The sequence below is a fragment of the Mustela putorius genome, unplaced genomic scaffold, assembly GCF_011764305.1.
Source record: "Mustela putorius furo isolate JIRA1106 unplaced genomic scaffold, ASM1176430v1.1 tig00000867_pilon_pilon_pilon, whole genome shotgun sequence".
Lineage (NCBI taxonomy): Eukaryota > Metazoa > Chordata > Mammalia > Carnivora > Mustelidae > Mustela > Mustela putorius.
The window spans coordinates 2,248,069-2,270,167 of NW_025421501.1; the positions used below are offsets into that span (position 1 = coordinate 2,248,069).

General features: G+C 37.5%; 1 protein-coding gene across 7 annotated transcripts in view; it reads right to left on the minus strand.

The window, feature by feature from the left end:
• Window positions 1-22,099, minus strand: part of LOC101692738 (zinc finger protein 624) — a 45,913-nt gene that overhangs the window by 10,786 nt on the left and 13,028 nt on the right. For 3 of the 7 annotated variants that reach the window (XM_045085399.1, XM_045085397.1, XM_045085398.1), the window contains 2 exons: window positions 2,266-2,392; window positions 1,461-1,556 (listed from right to left, as the gene is read on the minus strand). The exons of 2 other annotated variants lie outside the window; for them this stretch is intronic. In XM_045085399.1, the coding sequence (XP_044941334.1) occupies window positions 1,461-1,556; window positions 2,266-2,392 (223 nt within the window). Of the gene's footprint in view, window positions 1-1,460; window positions 1,557-2,265; window positions 2,437-22,099 lie in introns of all 7 variants that reach the window. 2 more of the 7 variants (XM_045085400.1, XM_045085401.1) reach the window with 2 other exon arrangements.

A 22,099-nucleotide genomic window follows, 5' to 3' on the forward strand; every position in this document is an offset into this window, starting at 1 on the left:
TATTGATACATGAAAAGATATGTATAACACCTACTGAGTTACCAATGGCATCACAATAAAATTCTCAAGTGAACTAGAATCCAACTCGTGGATTCCATCTCCACTATCAGCTTAACCCAAGTTACAATCTCTGCCTAGACTATCCTAACAACCTCATTACCTAGTTTAATGTCCTCAAGCTCGATTTCCACATACACAGTTACTTCCTAAAAATCCTTGATTAAAGTCCTTCAATGCCTTCACACTTGCTTTGATTAAAATCCAAATGGTTTTAAGCTACAAAGCTTAAAGTAGGCAGGCGGTTGTCTACGCAGTCTCCTGCTTACTTAGGCTTCATTCATAGCAGCCTCCTTTTCATTTTGAGAACACATTTCATTCCTTTACTTTTTAAAAAAGATTTTATTTATTTGACAGAGAGAGACACAGCAAGAGGGGGAACACAAGCAGAGGGAGTGGGAGAGGGAGAAGCAGGCTTTTTGCTGAGCAGGGAGCCTGACATGGGGCTCGATCCCAGGACCCTGGGATCATGACCTGAACCTAAGGCAGAGGCCCAATGACTGAGCCACCCAGACGCCCCTCATTCTTTTCTGTGTCCAGTCCTTTGCCTGGAATGCTTCTCTTTTCCCCTTCCCTTGGCTGGTTGCTTCTGAATCTTCAAGGCAGATGTCGCCCCTCAGAAGCCTTCCTTAGCCATTTGGAGGAGGCACCCTCATCCCCATCCCAGTCACTCTTTTATATCCCCCAATTTATCTCATAAATGAAGACTTACAGCCATTATTTAGCTTCTTTTTATTTCTATACCTGTTAATTTCTCAAAATTTAATCTTCATGATGGCAGGGACCCGGTCCATCTTACTCATTGCTCTAGAACTAGTACCTAACCCACTACGCAGAATACAGATATCCAATAAATATTCATTAAATACATAAATACTGTATTTTGACTTTCCACTGGTTCCTTGTTTGTATTTTCAATTAGCAAAGAATTTGGAGGAGAAGAGGAGCGTGCCCCCAGAATTGCAGCAGGCTTACAGGGGAAGAAAGTTAAATAATGAGTAAGTAGGTCTGGCTTAAACGGAAAGAGTGGGGACCCTTAGAAAAGCATTTTCAGGAAAAATAATGAAGGAAGAGATGTCAGAAAATGGTTAAACAGATGAGAAAAGTGTAAAGTTAAAGTTAACTTAAGAGACAGAACTGAAAGCGGTGCTTCCTGCATGTCTGAATGAAGGACTAATTACGAAGATCATGTCCTCAAGAAAGTAAAGTAGCATGGGAATCAAAAGCAGAGAGGAGAAACAACAGGACAGGGAAAAGGAGAGAGCGAGCAAGGGACGGAGAGGCTCCCTTCTTCTGAGATCGTTTAGAGCAAGGATACTGCCCAAAATATTTCAGAGGTTCTGCTCCATCCATAACCCATGAACTTGAAAGAAATCCAGTCCTCCTGGTTCTTATGCACTCACCTGGGTAGGGGGTTCTTGCAATTTCTCTCACTACCACCCATGGTCCTTTTCCAGCCTCCAAATGAGATATCATGTCTGGTTTGGAAACTGCGAGCCCTGTTCAGAGAAAAATGAATAGGACTTGACTGTGTCTAGGAGTAAGAACTACTGCCAAATTTACTCTCAGCTCTTAATCTTCAGTGCAGAGTGGTTATTATGGAAGGTTCTAGAGATGCACTGCCCAATACAGTTGTCAACAGCCACAGGTGGCTATTTAAATTTAAGTTAGTTAAAACTATATAAAATTTAAAATTCAGTTATTCCATTGGACTAGCCAGATTTCAGGTTCTCAGCAGCCCCAAATATCTAGTGCCTGTCATACTGGACAGCACAGACACAGAACATTCTATTGTACAGCGGTGTTACAGATGATTACAAAGGAGTCCAACACTATGATCCTAGGTTTTCTGGGATTATAGATCATGGGAATAATCTGCATTTAGAAAGAAAATGAACACATCTGTTCCTTTCTTTCTGGAGGTACTGATAACTCCCATTTATAAAAATGATCAGAAAAAACTTCAGTCTTAAATCTGGGGAGCTGTCCACAATCTCCCAAGATGCCAATGAAATATGTATTTCTTACTCTACAATGGGTGGGCCACTTAACTAAGAGCAAGGGATAGCATGATCCCAACAATATCCCCCTAATATGAGATTTTAATGCCTAAACTCTAAGTCCAGGTCAGTTAAGTACTTTAGAGGCTCTGTATCTTCAGCACACCTGATCAAGTGGGTAGGTAGGGGAACCGGAAGTTATTCTTACCCAGGGAGACAAGATTCCTATAATTCTCTAGCATCACATCCTTGTGTAGGTTCCTCTGTGAAGGGTCCATCAACCTCCACTCTTCTAACGTGAAGTCTATAGCCACATCTTTAAACGTCACGGGATCCTAAAATAAATACACTGTGATCACCCAGCACTACACAGGGAGACCTGTTGGGCAGAATGATACATATAAAACTGGAGGAATACTCCAGAAATCAGAATCACCAAACTACCACTGAAGTCAACCAGTTCAACCCTCAGAGGCTGACGGAATCTCTCCAGCAATAAGAACTTAAAACCACGAGACGAAGCCCATTCGATTTCCTGAGTTTGACTTGAAGCAGGATTTTCTTTTCAGACTAATTAAAATCTGCCTTTCTCTAATTTTGAAATATGGGTCTTACTATATTATCTGGAGTAAAACAGCATGGTTTCCTCCTTCCCTAGAAAGTCCTAACATCTGATAACAGCTAGTAGTCTCTACCCAAATCATCCTTTCTCCCTCAAAACTCTGGCTTATCTATACTATCTGCTCTTCTTCAGTACCAAATCTACATAATATGACTTAATAAAACATACAGTTTATCATTCAGATTGTAGATACAGAATATCATAAGCTCTGTCTTTGAGCAAGAAAAAAATAAGAAATCATGGGCACTGTGGAGAACTTCTTTGGTCAGGATATGAATTATACATGTGCTTGTATAAAAAAATGCAAGAATGAGCCATAAAATTTTTTTAGTGGTTACCTGTTAAAAGAAGAAGGGAACAGAGAGAGTGCAGAGGACTGGAATTAGAAGCTAGATTCTTTTGAATATTTCTTGTTTTGTAGACCATGTCAATGTGTTATGAAAAAAATTAAAATCTCCAAAAATTAAAAGGAAAATGAAACCAGTCTGAAGCACATTCATCAAAGATGAAATATTTTAAGTGACTTTAAAACAACAATTTTTTTATATATCCTTTGTTAAATATATCCCAAGAAGAAAAAGAACGGCAAAAAGCAAAAACTGTTTTTTTTGTTTTGGTTTTGGTTTTGGCCAAACTTTTTATTTAGTATTCTGTAGTTGCTTAACATATACTTAAATGGTCTTATTGGTGGGAGGGGAAAGGGGAGGTTCTTGTAGATTCCCACGGAAATGTCAGAAAGGCAAAATATGGCCTGCATTATCCATTTGGTTTTTTGGGTTTACTGGGTGAATAGCACTTTCCTTACATAAGCATCCAATCTCAGGTTTTTCATACTGAGAACATTGAGATTTCAGTTTGAAAACCCTCTGAAATCCTACAAGTAGCATACCCCGACCACCCTCTAACAGCTAGCTTGTTTGTATAGGCAGAAGGATTCACCTCTCCATTTTAGATGGCTAGATGTTTGTGGAAGGTCTTAAAATTGCTTTGCCTCACTTACTGAGAAAAATCGAACGTAGGAAGTGGCCTTTAGGGACACTTTTAACTTGAAAAATTACAATACTAGTACAAAAGTCAAGTCTTACCACATTTAATATTTGCTTATTGAAAGCAATGTCATAAAGTCAAATAAGATTAAATAGGTTTTACTTTTTTTCCCTCACAAGAACATAAAAATTATAAAAAACTATGTTTTCAATAAAAAACCATACTGTTGGTGGTAGTGAAGAAAATGTTATTTTGTAACTGCTGTGTGCATAGTGTTTGCTAAAGCAAATTAGTATATTGACGCCAATGAGAACCAATAAAATTAGCGTGATAGAAAGAAGATATATGATATTGGTGAGATGATGTAATAACTCCATAGATCCAAATTTGAATTGGAAGTATCAGTATAAACTCATGAATTATTTTAGTTTTAAGGAAGAAAATAAAATATATTTCTTAGTTTCATCTATGGAAAAGGCCTAAAAATATAAACAATAACTAATAAGGTAACATGATGCAAGCTAGAATTTGGCCTCTAAATATTACTTATCACTAAAAGGAACAAAGGCCTGGAACATTCTGAGATACCAAAGGCAAGGCAGCTATCAAAGACTACTAAGATCATATCTAAGATGCAGGAGAAACTTGAAGAGACTCCCACTACTTAATAATAATGGGATAATTTTAATATCAGTGAGGATAATAAATAGAATGGGTTTCAAAAACACATTTAAATTCATGATTCCATATACTACTATAAAAATACTCAATATTTTTGGAGGATGACTGGAAACTGATAAATAGAAAGAATTAACCTTTTATCCATTTCTTATGGAAAATATTTATGGCTTGCATAGTAATCAATTGTGATCACACAATTGGTGAGGAGAGATTTCTCTTTATGGAAGGATTCCAGCTAATACATGAAAAGGAACCGAAAATTCAAATATCATCATTTTGCAAGCTCTAATAAATTAAAGGGTCATCAGTGGGGCATTATGGGCCTTCTGGGGGTATATACCAGATATCTGCCAAAAATATTTTGAAAACAATCATATCAGAATCTGATTAAGCCTCCAGATCCAACTAACAATATCCAGGGACAATCAATAAAATCCATGTTGTATGAAATGCTAAATCAATACTGTCCAATAGAAGTGTATTGTCCAATAGAAATGTATTGCAAGTCACATATGTAATTTAAGGTTTCTAGCAGACCCATTAAAATAAAAAGAAACAAGTGAAATTTTCAATATTACTTAGCCTAATATATATGCAATATTATAATCTCAACACACAATCAAAGTAAAAATTATTAATAAGACACTATCCTTGGTACTAAGACTTTGAAATAGGACACGCATTTTATTTTTATTTTTTTAAGATTTTTTTTTATTCGACAGAGAAAGATCACAAGTAGGCAGAGAGGCAGGCAGAGACAGAGAGAGAGGGAAGCAGGCTCCCCACTGTGCAAAGAGCCCGATGTGGAGCTCGATCCCAGGACCATGAGATCATGGCCTAAGCCGAAGGCAGAGGCTCCCAGGTGCCACTGAGCCACCCAGGTGCCCCATGACACGCATTTTAAATTTACAGGGCATCCCAATTTGGACTAGTTACATTTCAGGTGCTCAACAGCCATATGTGGCTAGAGGCTACTCTACTGGGCAACAGTACAAGTAAGTACAAATAACAGTACAAAGAAAGTACAAATAACGTGGGTTTCTTCAACGAATTATTACAAGGAGAAAAAAAGAGGAAAGCAGGAAATTCTAGCCTAAAAGTGACCTAGGAGACACTATTAACCAATCATAACATATAAATCAACCAGGGAAACAAATACCAAGTCAACATTTGATAATATTAAGGCTTTCTGCTGATTTTTAGCTGAAACTATGGTAATATACTTAACATTAAAAAACATGTTAAAGATATGTGACAAGATATTTATCAATGAAATTATATAACGTATATGCTTAAAAATAATTAATGAGAGAGGGTAAGATTACAAATGAAATATGATTATCCAGTGGCTGATCATTGTTGAACACAGGCATTAGGTACAAAGGGATTCATGAAACCACTCTCTCTTCTTTTGTATACATACAGTGCATAATATTTGTCAGGTACTGATCTAAGGCCTTGTTATATAATGACTAAATCTTCCAATAACAAAGGTGCTAATAAGAAAATTGAAGCATGAAAAGGTTCCATGTCTTGTCCAAGTTCTCATAAAGGTAAAGTCTAGATTCAAATTCAGGCAGTTTGACTTCAGAATTCAAACTCATAATCCCTAACTCTGTGATCTAATAAACTAAAGATCCTGATTAGCTGATTAGCCAAAAGCCTCAAGTTAGATTTTATTTGTCTATGATTTGCTCTATATCAGAAGAAACAGATTTCCTCTGGGGAGTTTTCCCGCCATATAGATCTGTATACTTGTCAACTGTTTAAACCCTTTATTTATTTGTACCTGAAAGTTCATGAAACAAACTTTTCATTCTGCTAATAATAAACTATAGCTAATATGGAAGAGAATGACAGTACATAAACTTTACTGTTAAACACTTCACATGTCACTCAAAGTATAATGAACTTACTGGGCTTTATTTTCTTTTCCCACCAAGAGCTAAGCCCCCAGTTAAGAAGGCCCTCAGCTCTCACCTTGGGCTTACCCTGAGGTTCTGTGAAAGTAGGAGTTGTAAACTCCTACTTAAGACTAGGAAGAGAAGGTATGCCCAGCACATACAAAAATCTTCTGACAAGTGCTAGAAGACTTGCTGGTTTAAGATGTTTAAGGAAATCTCTGTCCAGTCATTAATTACTATGTCAACCAAGCAGATTATTTCAAAGACTGCACATGACAAAGAATACAAACTTTACTGAATTAGTCCAGAAAAGTCACAAAACAGAACAGCATAGCAGCAGCAGCAACAACAAACCCTGGGGACCAGAGAATCTGATTTCTAGAGTTGCTGCATCATTTTATTTAAATATGTGTTTTGAGGGGCACCTGGGTGGCTCAGTGGGTTAAGGCCTCTGCCTTCAGCTCAGGTCATGATCGCAGGGTTCTGGGATTGAGCCCTGCATTGGGCTCTCTGCTTAGCAGGGAGTCTGCTTCCTCCCCTCTCTCTCTCTCTCTTCTCCCTCTCTTCCTACTAGTGATCTCACTCTCTGTCAAATAAATTTTTTTAAAAATATGTTTTTTGAATAAGAATTACAACATACACAAAGAAATTGGGGCACCTGGGTGGCTCAGTGGGTTAAAGCCTCTGCCTTCGGCTCAGGTCATGATCCCAGGGTCCTGGGATGGAGCCCCACATGAGGCTCTCTGCTCAGCAGGGAACCTGCTTCCTCCTCTCTCTCTGCTTGCTTCTCTGCCTACTTGTGATCTCTGTCTGTCAAATAAATAAATAAAATCTTAAAAAAAAAAAGATATAAAAGAAACAAGAAAGCATGGGCCAAGCTTAAAAAAAAGTCAATGGAAAATGTCCTTAAGGAAGCCAAGAAATTGTACTTACCAAATAAAGATATTAAATGAATATTAAAAGTATATTCAGGGGCACCTGGGTGGCTCAGTGGGTTAAAGCCTCTGCCTTTGGCTCAGGTTGTGATCTCCGGGTCCTGGGATTGAGTCCTGCATCGGGCTCTCTGCTCAGCAGGGAGCCTGCTTCCCTTCCTCTCTCTTCTGCCTGCCTCTCTGCCTACTTGTGATCTCTCTCTCTGTCAAATAAATAAATAAAATCTTAAAAAAAATATATCCAAAGATCTAAAGAATTAAAGGAAATTATGAAAATGGTATCTCATGAAATAGAAATTCTGTAGTTGAAAAACATAATAACTGAAATAAAAAATTCACTAGAGAGGTTCCGTGAAGGGAAAGAGCAAATTGAGCAGCAGTAGAGTGTGAATGTTTGTGTCTCCTTCTCCTTCCCCACTTTCATGTGTCAAAATCATAATGCCCAGTGTGATGACATTAGAAAGTCTGGCCTTTGGGAGATACTTAAGTCATGAAGGTGGAACCCTCATTAATGGAAGTAATGCCTTAGTAAAGTAGCTCCAGACAGATCCCTAGCTCCTTCTGCCACGTCAGAATACAGTGAGAAATCTGTGACCCAGAAGAGAGCCTTCATCTGAACATGCTGGCACACTGATATCAGACATCCAGCCTTCAGAACTGTGATGAATAAGTTTCCATTCTCTATAAGCCACCCAGTCTTTTGTCTATAGAAGCCCAAACAGATTAAAATAAGGAGGCAAAAAAGAGAGAGAGAGAGAGAATTGGTAACTTGAAAAAAGATAAAATGACATTATTTAGACTGAGGAACAGAGCAAAAAAGAATGAAAAAAGTAAATAAAACTTCAGAGACTTGTGGAACAATGAGAATACCAATATACGCATGATGGGAGTCCATGAAGGAGAGGGGGGAAAGAGGCAGAAAAAATATTCAAATAAATAATGGTTGGGGCACCTACATGGCTCAGTGGGTTGAACATCTGCCTTCTGCTCAGATTGTGATCCCAAGGTCCTGGGATAGAGTCCTGCATTGGGCTTTCTGATCAGTGGGGAGCCTGCTTCTCCCTTTCCCTCTGTCCCCCTCTCATGCACTCTCTCTCTCATTGTAAAAAAAAAAAAAAAACTCCCCAAATTTGGTGAACATTAATCTGCACATACAAGAAGCTCAAAGAACACTAAGTAGGATAAAATCAGAGACCCATGCCTACATATGTCATAGTCAAACTGATGAAAAGATTAGGAGAGAATCTTGAAAAAAGCAAAACAGAAGGGACTCCTTATGTGCAAGGGATCTTCAGTAACGATGTTAGTTGATTTCTAACCAGAAATCAGTGAAAGTAGAAGGCTGTGTTACAACATTCAGAAGGCTGGAAGAAAAAAAGTCAACAAAGAATTCTACAACCAGCAAAATTATCCTTCAAAAATGATATATAGGGTGCCTGGTGGCTCAGTGGGTTAAGCCGGTGCCTTCGGCTCAGGTCATGATCTCAGGGTCCTAGGATCGAGGCCCGAATCGGGCTCTCTGCTCAGCAGGGAGCCTGCTTCCCTCTCTCTCTCTCTGCCTGCCTCTCCATCTACTTGTGATTTCTCTCTATCAAATAAATAAATAAAATCTTGAAAAAAAAGATATATAAAACATGAGAGAATACACTGCTAACACATCTGGCCTGCACTAAATTCATTTCAAGTAAAATGAAAGGACATTAGACAGTAACACAAGTCCACATAAAGAAATAGAAAAACATAATTCTACAGATAACAAAACAAACATATTTTCATTTGTAAATCTTTCATTTCTTATTTTCTGTTATTTTTTATTTTTCAAAGATTTATTTATTTGTGGGGCACCTGGGTGGCTTAGTGGGTTAAAGCCTCTGCCTTTGGCTAAGGTCATGATCTTGGGGTCCTCGGATTGGGCCCCACATCAGGCTCTCTGCCTGGCAGGGAGCCTGCTTCCCCCTCCTTTGCCTGCCTCTCTGCCTACTTGTGATCTTTCTCTCTCTGTTAAATAAATAAATAAAATCTTTAAAAAAAATTGTTATTAGAAGCAAAGAAAGCTATTTTGTAATGATAAACTGGTTAATTTATTAGTAAGACATAAAAAATTTAAACATATATTCCCTTAAAGGAATCTCAAAAAAACAAGAAACAAAATTCATTGAATTGAAGAAACAAAAACATTAGCCAACAATAGACTTCAATGCCCCATTTCCAAAAACAGTACAAGTCAAAAGATCAACAAGGAAACAGTTGACTTGAACAGACATCTGTAGAACACGGAGGCATCCAGTTATAGCAGAACATACATTCTTCTCAAGTGTACATGGAATATTTTCCAAGACTGACCATATGTTAGGACACAAAGCAACTCTCAAAATTTTAAAAGACTGAAATCGTACAAAGTATCACTTCTGATTACAATGAAATGAAACTGCAAATCAACAAGAAAAAAACTAGAAAATTCAAAAGCACGTAAGAAATAAATAATTCTTAAAAAACTAATGAGTCAGGACACCTGGGTGGCTCAGTGGGTTAAAACCTCTGCCTTCAGCTCAGGTCATGATCCCAGGGTCCTGGGACTGAGCCCTGCATCAGGCTCTCTGCTCAGCAGGGAGCCTGCTTCCTCCTCTCTCTCTGCCTGCTTCTCTGCTTACTTGTGATCTCTGTCAAATAAATAAACAAAATCTTTAAAAAAAAAAAAAACCTAATGAGTCAAAGAAAAAATCACAAGAGAATTTAGAAAATAATTTGAGAAAAATAAAAATGAATTACTTTCTATCAAAACCTGTGGGATAAGTGTAAGAAGTGTGTGGTTGGAAGAAGATGCAGTGTAAGAAGTGTGTAGTTGGAAATGTATAGCTGTGAATGCCTACATTAAAGAAAGAAAGATATCAAATCAACACTCTAAACTCATACCTTGTGGAAATAGGTACTATGCAGACCCGTACTCTGAAAACTATAAAATGCTGATGAAAAAAACTGAAGACAACACAAAGAAATGGAAAGATATTCCATGTTCATGGATTGTAAGAACAAACATTGTTAAAATGTCTATACTACCTAAAGCAATGTGCAGATTAAATGCAACCCCACTCAAAATACCAACAGCATTTTTAACAGAACTAGAACAAACAATTCTAAAATTTGTATGGAACCACAAAAGACCCTAAATAGCCAAAGAAATCTTGAAAAAGAAAAGTGAAACAAGGTATCAAAATTCCAGACTTCAAATTATGTTACAAAGCTGTAGTAACCAAAGCCCTATAGGACTGGCATAAATACAGACACATAGATCAATGGAACAGAATAGAAAACCTAGAAGTAAAACCATAATTACATGGTCAACTAATCTTCAACAAAAGAAGAAAGAATATACAATGGAAGAAAGACAGTATCCTCAGCAAAGGGGATTGGTAAAACTGGACAGCTACCTGCAAATGAATGAAACTGGATGACTTTCTTACACCAGACAGAAAAAATAAACTCAAAATGTATTGAAGGCTGAAATGTGAGAACTGAAACCGTAAAAATCCTAGAAGACCACACAGATAGTCATTTCTCTGACAACAGCCATAGCAAAATTTTAAGATACGTCTCCTGAGGCAACGGAAAGAAAAGCAAAAATAAACTACTGGGACTACATCAAAACAAAAAGCTTCTGCACAGAGAAGAAAGAACCAACAATCCAAAAACAATGTATTGAATGGGAGAAGATATTTGCAAATGACATATCTGATAAAGCACTAGTATTCAAAATATATACAGAACTGATACAACTCAACAAAAACACAAATAATCCAATCAAAAAATGGACAAGAGGGGCGCCTGGGTGGCTCAGTAAGTTAAAGCCTCTGTCTTCGGCTCGGGTCATGATCCCAGGATCCTGGGATCGAGCCTCACATCGGGCTCTCTGCTCAGCAGAGAGGCTGCTTCCCCCCGTCTCACTCTTATGCCTCTCTGCCTACTTGTGATCTCTCTCTGTCAAATAAATAAATAAAATATTTTAAAATTTTTAAAAATGGACAAGAAGACTTTAACAGACATTTGGCCAACAGACACATGAAAAGATGCTCAACAACACTCATTAGGGAAATGCAAATCAAAACTACAATGAGATACCATCTCACACCTGTTAGAATGGCTAAAATCAAAAATCCAAAAAGAACTGCTGGTGAAGTTGTGAAGAAAAGGAACACTCATGCACTACTGGTGGGAATGCATCCTGGTACAGCCACTGTGGAAAACAGTATGGAGCTTCCTCAAAAAGTTAAAAATAGAACTACCCTATGATCCAGGAATTGTATTTCTGGTTATTTATCTAAAAATATGAAAACTAATTCGGAAAGATATATGCACCCCTATGATTACTGCAGCATTATTTACAATAGGCAAATTATGGAAGCAATCCAAGTAGTCCATCGATAGATGAATGGATAAAGAAGATGTGATATACATGTGTGTATACATAATGGAATATTATTCATCCATCAAAAATGAAACCTTGCCACTTATAACAACATAAATGGATCTAGAGAGTATAATCCTAAGTGAAATAAGTTAGTCAGAGAAGGACAAATATCATATGATTTCACTCATATGTGCAATTTAAGAAACAAAACAAATGATTAAAGGAAAACAAAGAGAGAGAGACAAACCAAGAAACAGATTTTTAACTATAGAGAAAAAACTGATGGTTACCAGGGGTGAGCTGGGTGGAAAGATGAAGGAAATGGGTGATGGGGATTAAGAGTACACTTATCACGATAAACACTGAGTAAGGTACAGATCTGTTGAATTGGTTAGTATATTGTACACCTGAAACTAATACAACACTGTATGTAACTATACTGGAATTAAAATTAAAAATTAATACAAAATAAATTTATACCTTAAGGAACTAGAAAAAGAAGAACTAGAAAAGGAACTAAATTTTTCTTTAAAGCAGAAGAAAATAATGAATATCTAAATGGAGATAAACAAGATAGAGAATAAAAAAAAGAGAGAGAAAATCAACAAATGCAGAAGTTGGTTCTTTGAAAAGATTACAAACCCTTAACTAGACAAAGAGATAAGACTCAAACTGTTAAAATCAGGAATGAAAAAGGAGACATTGAGAGAGCAACGGAGCACAAAATCAGGACTTTTACAAGTCTGTTCCACTGAGGGACAACGCTCCAGAGGCTAAAACGGGACAAAGCCCACGCGGGGTCAGCGTGGCCTCAGGTCCCGCGGGGTGACAGAAGGATCGGGGGTGTCTGAGTGTCCCAGAGCTTGCGGGTATTGGAACGGGAAAGCCGGCTACAGAGACAGAGCCGACAGTAAGATCACAGCTCGGGGTTACTTTGAACCAGTCGCAGGCTCGGTGAGCTCGGAGCGTGGCCGGAGGTCAGGCAGACAGGAGTTACTGGGTGCTGTTCTCTGAGGGCACACTGAGGAGTGGGGCCCCAGGCTCTCGGCTCCTCCGGGCCGGAGACCAGAAGGCCGCCATTTGTATTCCCGTCCTCTGGAACTCTACAGAAAGTGCTCAGGGAAAAAAGCTTCTGAAAGCAAACCTGAGCAGATTACTCAGCCCGGCCCCTGGTAAAGGCGGTGCAATTCCGCCTGGGGCAAAGACACTTGAGAATCACTACACCAGGCCCCTTCCCCAGAAGATCAACAAGAAATCCAGCCAAGACCAAGTTCACCTACCAAGGAGTACGGTTTCAATACCAAGGAGAGCAGCAGAACTCCAGAGGAGGAGAAAGCAAAGCACGGAACTCATGGCTTTCTCCCTGTGATTTTTTTTTTAATTTTGCAGTCAATTTAATTTTTTTCTTTTTCATTTTTTTTCTCTTCTTCTGCTAAAAATTTTTTTTAACTTTTATCCTTTTCTTTTTTAACGTTTTTAACTAGTTTATCTAATATATATATTTTTTTTTTCCTTTTTATATTTTTCTTAATTCGTTTTCTTTTTTTTTAATTCTTTTATTTGCTTTCTTTTTCTTTCTTTTTGAACCTCTTTTTATCCCCTTTCTCCCCCCTCACGATTTGGGATCTCTTCGGATTTGATTAAAGCATATTTTCCTGGAGTTGTTGCCACCCTTTTAGTATTTTACTTGCTCCTTCATATACTCTTATCTGGACAAAATGACAAGGCGGAAAAATTCACCACAAAAAAAAGAACAAGAGGCAGTACCAAAGGCTATGGACCTAATCAATAAAGATACTGGTAATATGTCAGATCTAGAATTCAGAATGACAATTCTCAAGGTTCTAGCCAGGCTCGAAAAAGGCATGGAAGATATTAGAGTAACCCTCTCGGAAGATATAAAAGCCCTTTTTGGAGAAATAAAAGAACTAAAATCTAACCAAGTTGAAATCAAAAAAGCTATTAATGAGGTGCAAACAAAAATGGAGGCTCTCACTGCTAGGATAAATGAGGCAGAAGAAAGAATTAGTGATATAGAGGACCAAATGACAGAGAATAAAGAAGCTGAGCAACAGAGGGACAAACAGCTACTGGACCACGAGGGGAGAATTCGAGAGATAAGTGACACCATAAGACGAAACAACATTAGAATAATTGGGATTCCAGAAGAAGAAGAAAGAGAGAGGGGAGCAGAAGGTATACTGGAGAGAATTATTGGGGAGAATTTCCCCAATATGGCAAAGGGAACGAGCATCAAAATTCAGGAGGTTCAGCCGTGAGTTTCCGTAGTGTAGTGGTTATCACGTTAGCCTAACAAAATTCAGGAGGTTCAGAGAACGCCCCTCAAAATCAATAAGAATAGGCCCACACCCCGTCACCTAATAGTAAAATTTACAAGTCTTAGTGACAAAGAGAAAATCCTGAAAGCAGCCGTGGAAAAGAAGTCTGTAACATACAATGGTAAAAATATTAGATTGGCAGCTGACTTATCCACAGAGACATGGCAGGCCAGAAAGAGCTGGCATGATATTTTCAGAGCACTAAACAAGAAAAACATGCAGCCAAGAATACTCTATCCAGCTAGGCTATCATTGAAAATAGAAGGAGAGATTAAAAGCTTCCAGGACAAACAAAAACTGAAAGAATTTGCAAACACCAAACCAGCTCTACAGGAAATATTGAAAGGGGTCCTCTAAGCAAAGAGAAAGCCTACAGGTGATAGATCAGTAAGGAACAGAGACCATATACAGTAACAGTCACCTTACAGGCAATACAATGGCACTAAATTCATATCTCTCAATAGTTACCCTGAATGTTAATGGGCTAAATGCCCCAATCAAAAGACACAGGGTATCAGAATGGATAAAAAACAAAACCCATCTATATGTTGCCTCCAAGAAACTCATTTTAAGCCCGAAGACACCTCCAGATTTAAAGTGAGGGGGTGGAAAAGAATTTACCATGCTAATGGACATCAGAAGAAAGCAGGAGTGGCAATCCTTATATCAGATCAATTAGATTTTAAGCCAAAGACTATAATAAGAGATGAGGAAGGACACCATATCATACTCAAAGGGTCTGTCCAACAAGAAGATCTAACAATTTTAAATATCTATGCCCCCAACGTGGGAGCAGCCAACTATATAAACCAATTAATAACAAAATCAAAGAAACACATCAACAATAATACAATAATAATAGGGGACTTTAACACGCCCCTCACTGAAATGGACAGATCATCCAAGCAAAAGATCTGCAAGGAAATAAAGGCCTTAAATGACACACTGGACCAGATGGACATCACAGATATATTCAGAACATTTCATCCCAAAGCAACAGAATACGCATTCTTCTCTAGTGCACATGGAACATTCTCCAGAATAGATCACATCCTCAGTCCTAAATCAGGACTCAACTGGTATCAAAAGATTGGGATCATTCCTGCATATTTTCAGACCACAATGCTCTGAAGCTAGAACTCAACCACAAAAGGAAGTTTGGAAAGAACCCAAATACATGGAGACTAAACAGGATCCTTCTAAAGAATGAATGGGTCAACTGGGAAATTAAAGAAGAATTGAAAAAAATCATGGAAACAAATGATAATGAAAATACAACGGTTCAAAATCTGAGGGACACAACAAAGGCAGTCCTGAGAGGAAAATATATAGCAGTACAAGCCTTTCTCAAGAAACAAGAACGGTCTCAGGTACACAACCTAACCCTACACCTAAAGGAGCTGGAGAAAGAACAAGAAAGAAACCCTAAGCCCAGAAGGAGAAGAGAAATCATAAAGATCAGAGCAGAAATCAATGAAATAGAAACCAAAAAAACAATAGAGCAAATCAACGAAACTAGGAGCTGGTTCTTTGAAAGAATTAATAAAATTGATAAACCCCTGGCCAGACTTATCAAAAAGAAAAGAGAAAGGACCCAAATAAATAAAATCATGAATGAAAGAGGAGAGATCACAACTAACACCAAAGAAATCGAAACTATTATAAGAACATACTATGAACAACTCTATGCCAACAAATTTGACAATCTGGAAGAAATGGATGCATTCCTAGAAACATATAAACTACCACAAATGCACCAGGAAGAAATAGAAAGCCTGAATAGACCCATAACCAGTAAGGAGATTGAAACAGTCATTAAAAATCTCCAAACAAACAAAAATCCAGGGCCAGACGGCTTCCCAGGGGAATTCTACCAAACATTTAAAGAAGAACTAATTCCTATTCTCCTGAAACTGTTCTAAAAAATAGAAATGGAAGGAAAAATTCCAAACTCATTTTATGAGGCCAGCATCACCTTGATCCCAAAACCAGACAAAGATCCCATCAAAAAAGAGAGCTATAGACCAATATCCTTGATGAACACAGATGTGAAAATTCTCACCAAAATACTAGCCAATAGGATTCAACAGTACATTAAAAGGATTATTCACCACAACCAAGTGGGATTTATTCCAGGGCTGCAAGGTTGGTTCAACATCTGCAAATCAGTCAATGTGATACAACACATCATTAAAAGAAAGAACAAGAACCATATGATACTCTCAATAGATGCTGAAAAAGCATTTGACAAAGTACAGCATCCCTTCCTGATCAAAACTCTTCAAAGTGTAGGGATAGAGGGCACATTTCTCAATATCATCAAAGCCATCTATGAAAAACCCACCTCAAATATCATTCTCAATGGAGAAAAACTGAAAGCTTTTCCGCTAAGGTCAGGAACACGGCAGGGATGTCCATTATCACCACTGCTATTCAACATAGTACTAGAAGTCCTAGCCTCAGCAATCAGACAACAAAAGGAAATTAAAGGCATCCAAATCGGCAAAGAAGAAGTCAAATTATCACTCTTCGCAGATGATATGATACTATATGTGGAAAACCCAAAAGACTCCACTCCAAAACTGCTAGAAGTTGTACAGGAATTCAGTAAAGTGTCAGGATATAAAATCAATGCACAGAAATCAGTTGCATTTCTCTACACCAACAAAAAAACAGAAGAAAGAGAAATTAAGGAGTCCATCCCATTTACAATTGCACCCCAAACCATAAGATACCTGGGAATAAACCCAACCAAATAGGCACAGAATCTATACTCAGAAAACTATAAAGTACTCATGAAAGAAATTGAGGAAGACACAAAGAAATGGAAAATTGTTCCATGCTCCTGGATTGGAAGAATAAATATTGTGAAAATGTCTATGCTACCTAAAGCAATCTACACATTTAATGCAATTCCTATCAAAGTACCATCCATCTTTTTCAAAGAAATGGAACAAATAATTCTAAAATTTATATGGAACCAGAAAAGACCTCGAATAGCCAAAGGGATATTGAAAAAGAAAACCAAAGTTGGTGGCGTCACAATTCCGGACTTCAAGCTCTATTACAAAGCTGTCATCATCAAGACAGCACGGTACTGGCACAAAACCAGACACATAGATCAATGGAACAGAATAGAGAGCCCAGAAATAGACCCTCAACTCTATGGTCAACTCATCTTCGACAAAGCAGGAAAGAATGTCCAATGGAAAATAGACAGTCTCTTCAATAAATGGTGTTGGGAAAATTGGACAGCCACATGCAGAAAAATGAAACTGGACCATTTCCTTACACCACACACAAAAATAGACTCAAAATGGATGAAGGACCTCAATGTGCAAAAGGAATCCATCAAAATCCTTGAGGAGAACACAGGCAGCAACCTCTTCGACCTCAGCCGCAGCAACATCTTCCTAGGAACATCGCCAAAGGCAAGGGAAGCAAGGGCAAAAATGAACTATTGGGATTTCATCAAGATCAAAAGCTTTTGCACAGCAAAGGAAACAGTTAACAAATCAAAAGACAACAGACAGAATGGGAGAAGATATTTGCAAATGACATATCAGATAAAGGACTAGTGTCCAAAATCTATAAAGAACTTAGCAAACTCAACACCCAAAGAACAAATAATCCAATCAAGAAATGGGCAGAGGACATGAACAGACATTTCTGCAAAGAAGACATCCAGATGGCCAACAGACACATGAAAAAGTGCTCCGTATCACTCGGCATCAGGGAAATACAAATCAAAACCACAATGCGATATCACCTCACACCAGTCAGAATGGCTAAAATCAACAAGTCAGGAAATGACAGATGCTGGCGAGGATGCGGAGAAAGGGGAACCCTCCTACACTGTTGGTGGGAATGCAAGCTGGTGCAACCACTCTGGAAAACAGCATGGAGGTTCCTCAAAATGTTGAAAATAGAACTGCCCTATGACCCAGCAATTGCACTATTGGGTATTTACCCTAAAGATACAAACGTAGTGATCCAAAGGGGCATGTGCACCCGAATGTTTATAGCAGCAATGTCCACAACAGCCAAACTATGGAAAGAACCTAAATGTCCATCAACAGATGAATGGATCAAGAAGATGTGGTATATATACACAATGGAATACTATGCAGCCATCAAAAGAAATGAAATCTTGCCATTTGCGACAACATGGATGGAACTAGAGCGTATCATGCTTAGTGAAATAAGTCAAGCAGAGAAAGACAACTATCATATGATCTCCCTGATATAACGAAGTGGTGATGCAACATGGGGGCTTAAGTGGGTAGGAGAAGAATGAAACAAGATGGGATTGGGAGGGAGACAAACCATAAGTCACTCTTAATCTCACAAAACAAACTGAGGGTTGCTGGGGGGAAGGAGGTTGGGTGAAGGGGAGTGGGGTTATGGACATTGGAGAGGGTATGTGCTATGGTGAGTGCTGTGAAAGTGTGTAAACCTGGCGATTCACAGACCTGTACCCCGGGGATAAAAATATATGTTTATAAAAAATAAAAAATTTTTAAAAAAGGAGACATTACTACTGACCTTACAGAAATAAAAAGGATTATAAGAGAATACTAGGAACAACTGTATGCCAAAAAATTAGAAAACCTAGATAATATGGCAGATTCCTAGAAACACACAAACTACCAAAACTGACTCAAGATGACATAGAAAATACAAATAGGTCTATAATAATTAAACTTCCCACAATAAAAGCCCAGGTTCAAGTGGCTTCCCTGAATTCTAACAAACATTTCAAGAAGAATTAATACCAATCTTACACTAACTCTTCCAAAAAAACTTTAGGAAATAATCCTCAACTCATTCTATGAGGTCAGTGTTAATAAAACAAGACAGATGCAAAATTTAAGGAAGAACCAGGCAGAACTAATTCAGTCTGATTCAGTTTGAATCTTGCAACAAAGAAAACAAAATATATGCCATGGCAAATGCGATTTACCCCAGGAATACAAAATTCATTTAATATCTTAAAATCAACCAACATAACACATAATATTAGCAGAATAAAAAACAAAACCCACACAATTATCTTAACAGAATCAAAAAATTATGTGACAAAACCCAACAAACCAGAAACAGAAGCAAGCTTCATCAACGCGATAAAGACCATCTATGAAAGCATGAATCTAACATCATACTTAACAGTGAATGGCCATATGCGTTCCCCCTGGGATTACAAATCTCACAAAGATGTCCTATCTCCTCACTTCTATTCAACAGTGTACTGTATGTTTAAGCAAGAAAAACTAGAGAAGAAAAAGAAATAGAAGGTATCCAGACTCAAAAGGAAAAAGTGAATTTCTATTTGGAAATGACATAATCTCTACTTACAGATGATATCATCTTACATACAGAAAACCCTAAGGATTCCACACTCGTGCACATGCACATACAAACAAACAAAAACCCTTTTCCTATGAAAAAAACTAGATTAGCAAGGTTCAGGACACAAGATCAATATACATAAGTCAACTGTTCTATACATTATCATTGAACATTTCAAATAAGAAACTAAGAAAAAAAATCCATTTAAGAGAACAAAAAGAATAAAACACTTAGGAATGAATTTAACAAAAAATGTGTAAGACCCATACATTAAAAATACAAAATATCACTAAGAGACTGAAGGACACTTAAATAAATGAGAGGACATTCCATATTCTTCTTACTAGAATGCAGTATGAACACAGGAATATTTCCCAAATTGATTAACACTTTTAACACAAGCCCTAAGAAAAGTCTATCTGCCTTTCTTGGAGCAATAGAAATGTTAAAATGTATCATCAAAATACTGGTTCTACTCAAATTAAAATTAAAACTAGGGGCACCTGGGTGGCTCAGTCAGTTAAATGTCTGACTCTTGATCTCAGCTCACATCTTCATCTCAGGGTTTTGAGTTCAAGCCTCAAATTGGACTCAATGGTAGGCGTGGAGCCTACTTTAAAAAAAATATTAAACAAAACTAAGCTCAGTACTTATAAACAGGATGCAGAATTTAAGAAAGAGTCAGACAGGGGGGTGCCTGTGTGGCTCAGTGGGTTAAAGCCTCAGCTTTCAGCTCAGGTCATGATTCAAGGTCCTGGGATAGAGCCTCACATCCAGCTCTCTGCCCAGCAGGGAGTCTGCTTTCCTTCCTCTCTCTGCCTGCCACTCTGCCTACTTGTGATCTCTATCCTTCAAATAAATTTAAAAAAATAAAAAAGGAAAGAAAGAGCCAGACAGAATTAACCTTCTCCCAAGGACTCCCCATCAGAACAAAAATAAACCCCATGAATTTTTCACCATGTCAAAAATAATGGTATTTTCCGACAGTTCATGGTTCAAAGCCTGAAACTATTAATATTTTCACCTTAAAAATTTTTAAGTCTAAACTGTCATATGTTCAAGGACAAATTTAAGAAGGATTGGCCCAGTATTAAATTTCAAAAAGACTATATAAAAATTATGTGTAAGAGTCTCAGAATGTATGTTGTCACAGAGCAAAAAGAAAAGCCCAGTTTCACATAAAATATTCTTGGAATAAAACCAAATTCTAAAGTGTAAATTTTGTAAAACTTAAAAACATAATTCTGGGGGAAAAAAAAGGAGCTGAACTCCAACATACTCTTTTTTTTTTAAACCATAATTATCTATAAGAGAGGAAGTAAGAATATAAATGGGGAAAAGGCAGTCAAACGGGTATGGGGAAAGCTTGAAGCTATATGGAAAAGAATGAAGCTGGACAACCTTCTTATACCCCCCCACAAAAATAAGGTAACAACAAATTAAAGACCTAAATATAAGACCTGAAACCATAAAACATCTAAAAGAAAACAAGGACAGTAAACTCTTGGACACTGGCCTTAGCAACAGTTTTCTGGATCTGTCTCCTCAGGCAAGGGAAATAAAAGCAAAAGCAAACAACTGGGACCATATCAAACTTAAAAGCTTTTGCACAGCGGAAAAATCACCAACACAAAAATGGAAGAAGGTATTTGCAAACGATATATCTGATAAGGAGTTAATATCCAAACTATAAAAAATGCATACAACTCAGCTAAACACCAAGTAACCCAATTAAAATTGGGCAGGGGACCTGAACAGATATTTTATCAAAGAGGACATACATATAGATGGCCAACAGACACATGAAAGGATGCTTAACATCATTAATTACCAAAGAAATGCAAATCAAAACCACGATGAGAAAATACAGCTGTCAGAATGGCTAAAATAAAAAAGACAAGAAATAACAAGGATTCGCAGGGTGTGGAGAAAAGGGGCCACTTGGGCATTGTGGTTGGGGATGCAAGCAGGTGCAGCAGCTATGGAAAACAGTATGGAGGTTCCTCAAAAAATTAAAAATAGAATGACCATATATGATCCAGTAATTCCACTGCTACTTATCCAAAGAAAATGAAAACACTAATTCAAAAAGACATGTGCACCCTTATGATTATTGTAGCATTATTTCCAATAGCTAAGATACAGAAGGAATCCAAGTGTCTACCAAAAGATAAATGGATAAAGATGTGAGATATATATACACAATTCAGCCATAAAAAGGAAAAAAATTTTGTCACTTGTTGTAACACCAATGGACCTAGAGGGTATTATAATAAGTGAAATAAATCAAAGACAAACACCATATGACTACACTTACATATGAAATCTAAAAAAAAAACAAAACAAAATGAACAAACAAAAACCAGAAACAAGCTCCAAAATTTAGAGAACAAACCAGTGGTTCCTAGGAGGGGAGGGTAAAGAGTGAAAGAGGTGAAGAGGATTAGGAGGTACAAACTTCCAGTTATAAAATAAATAAGTCACAGAGAAGAAAAGTACAGTATAGAGAGTATAGGTAATAATACTGTCACAACTTTTTACAGTAACAGATGGTAACTACAGCTACTGCGGTGAGCACTGTGTAATGTATAGAGTTGTCCGATCACTAGGCTAGACAACTGAAACTAATAAACTTTGTACATCAACTAGACTTCCAAAAAAAATTTTAAAAAAATTTAAACCCCACAATTCTAAAATCAAAAGAAGCCAAAGATTAATGTAAGTCATTAATCAGAGATCAGCTGCTTGACAAAGCTGGTTCAAAGTGGATACAAAAACAGGTACTGACGGCAGAAAAAAGAATGCCAAAATAAGACAGACATG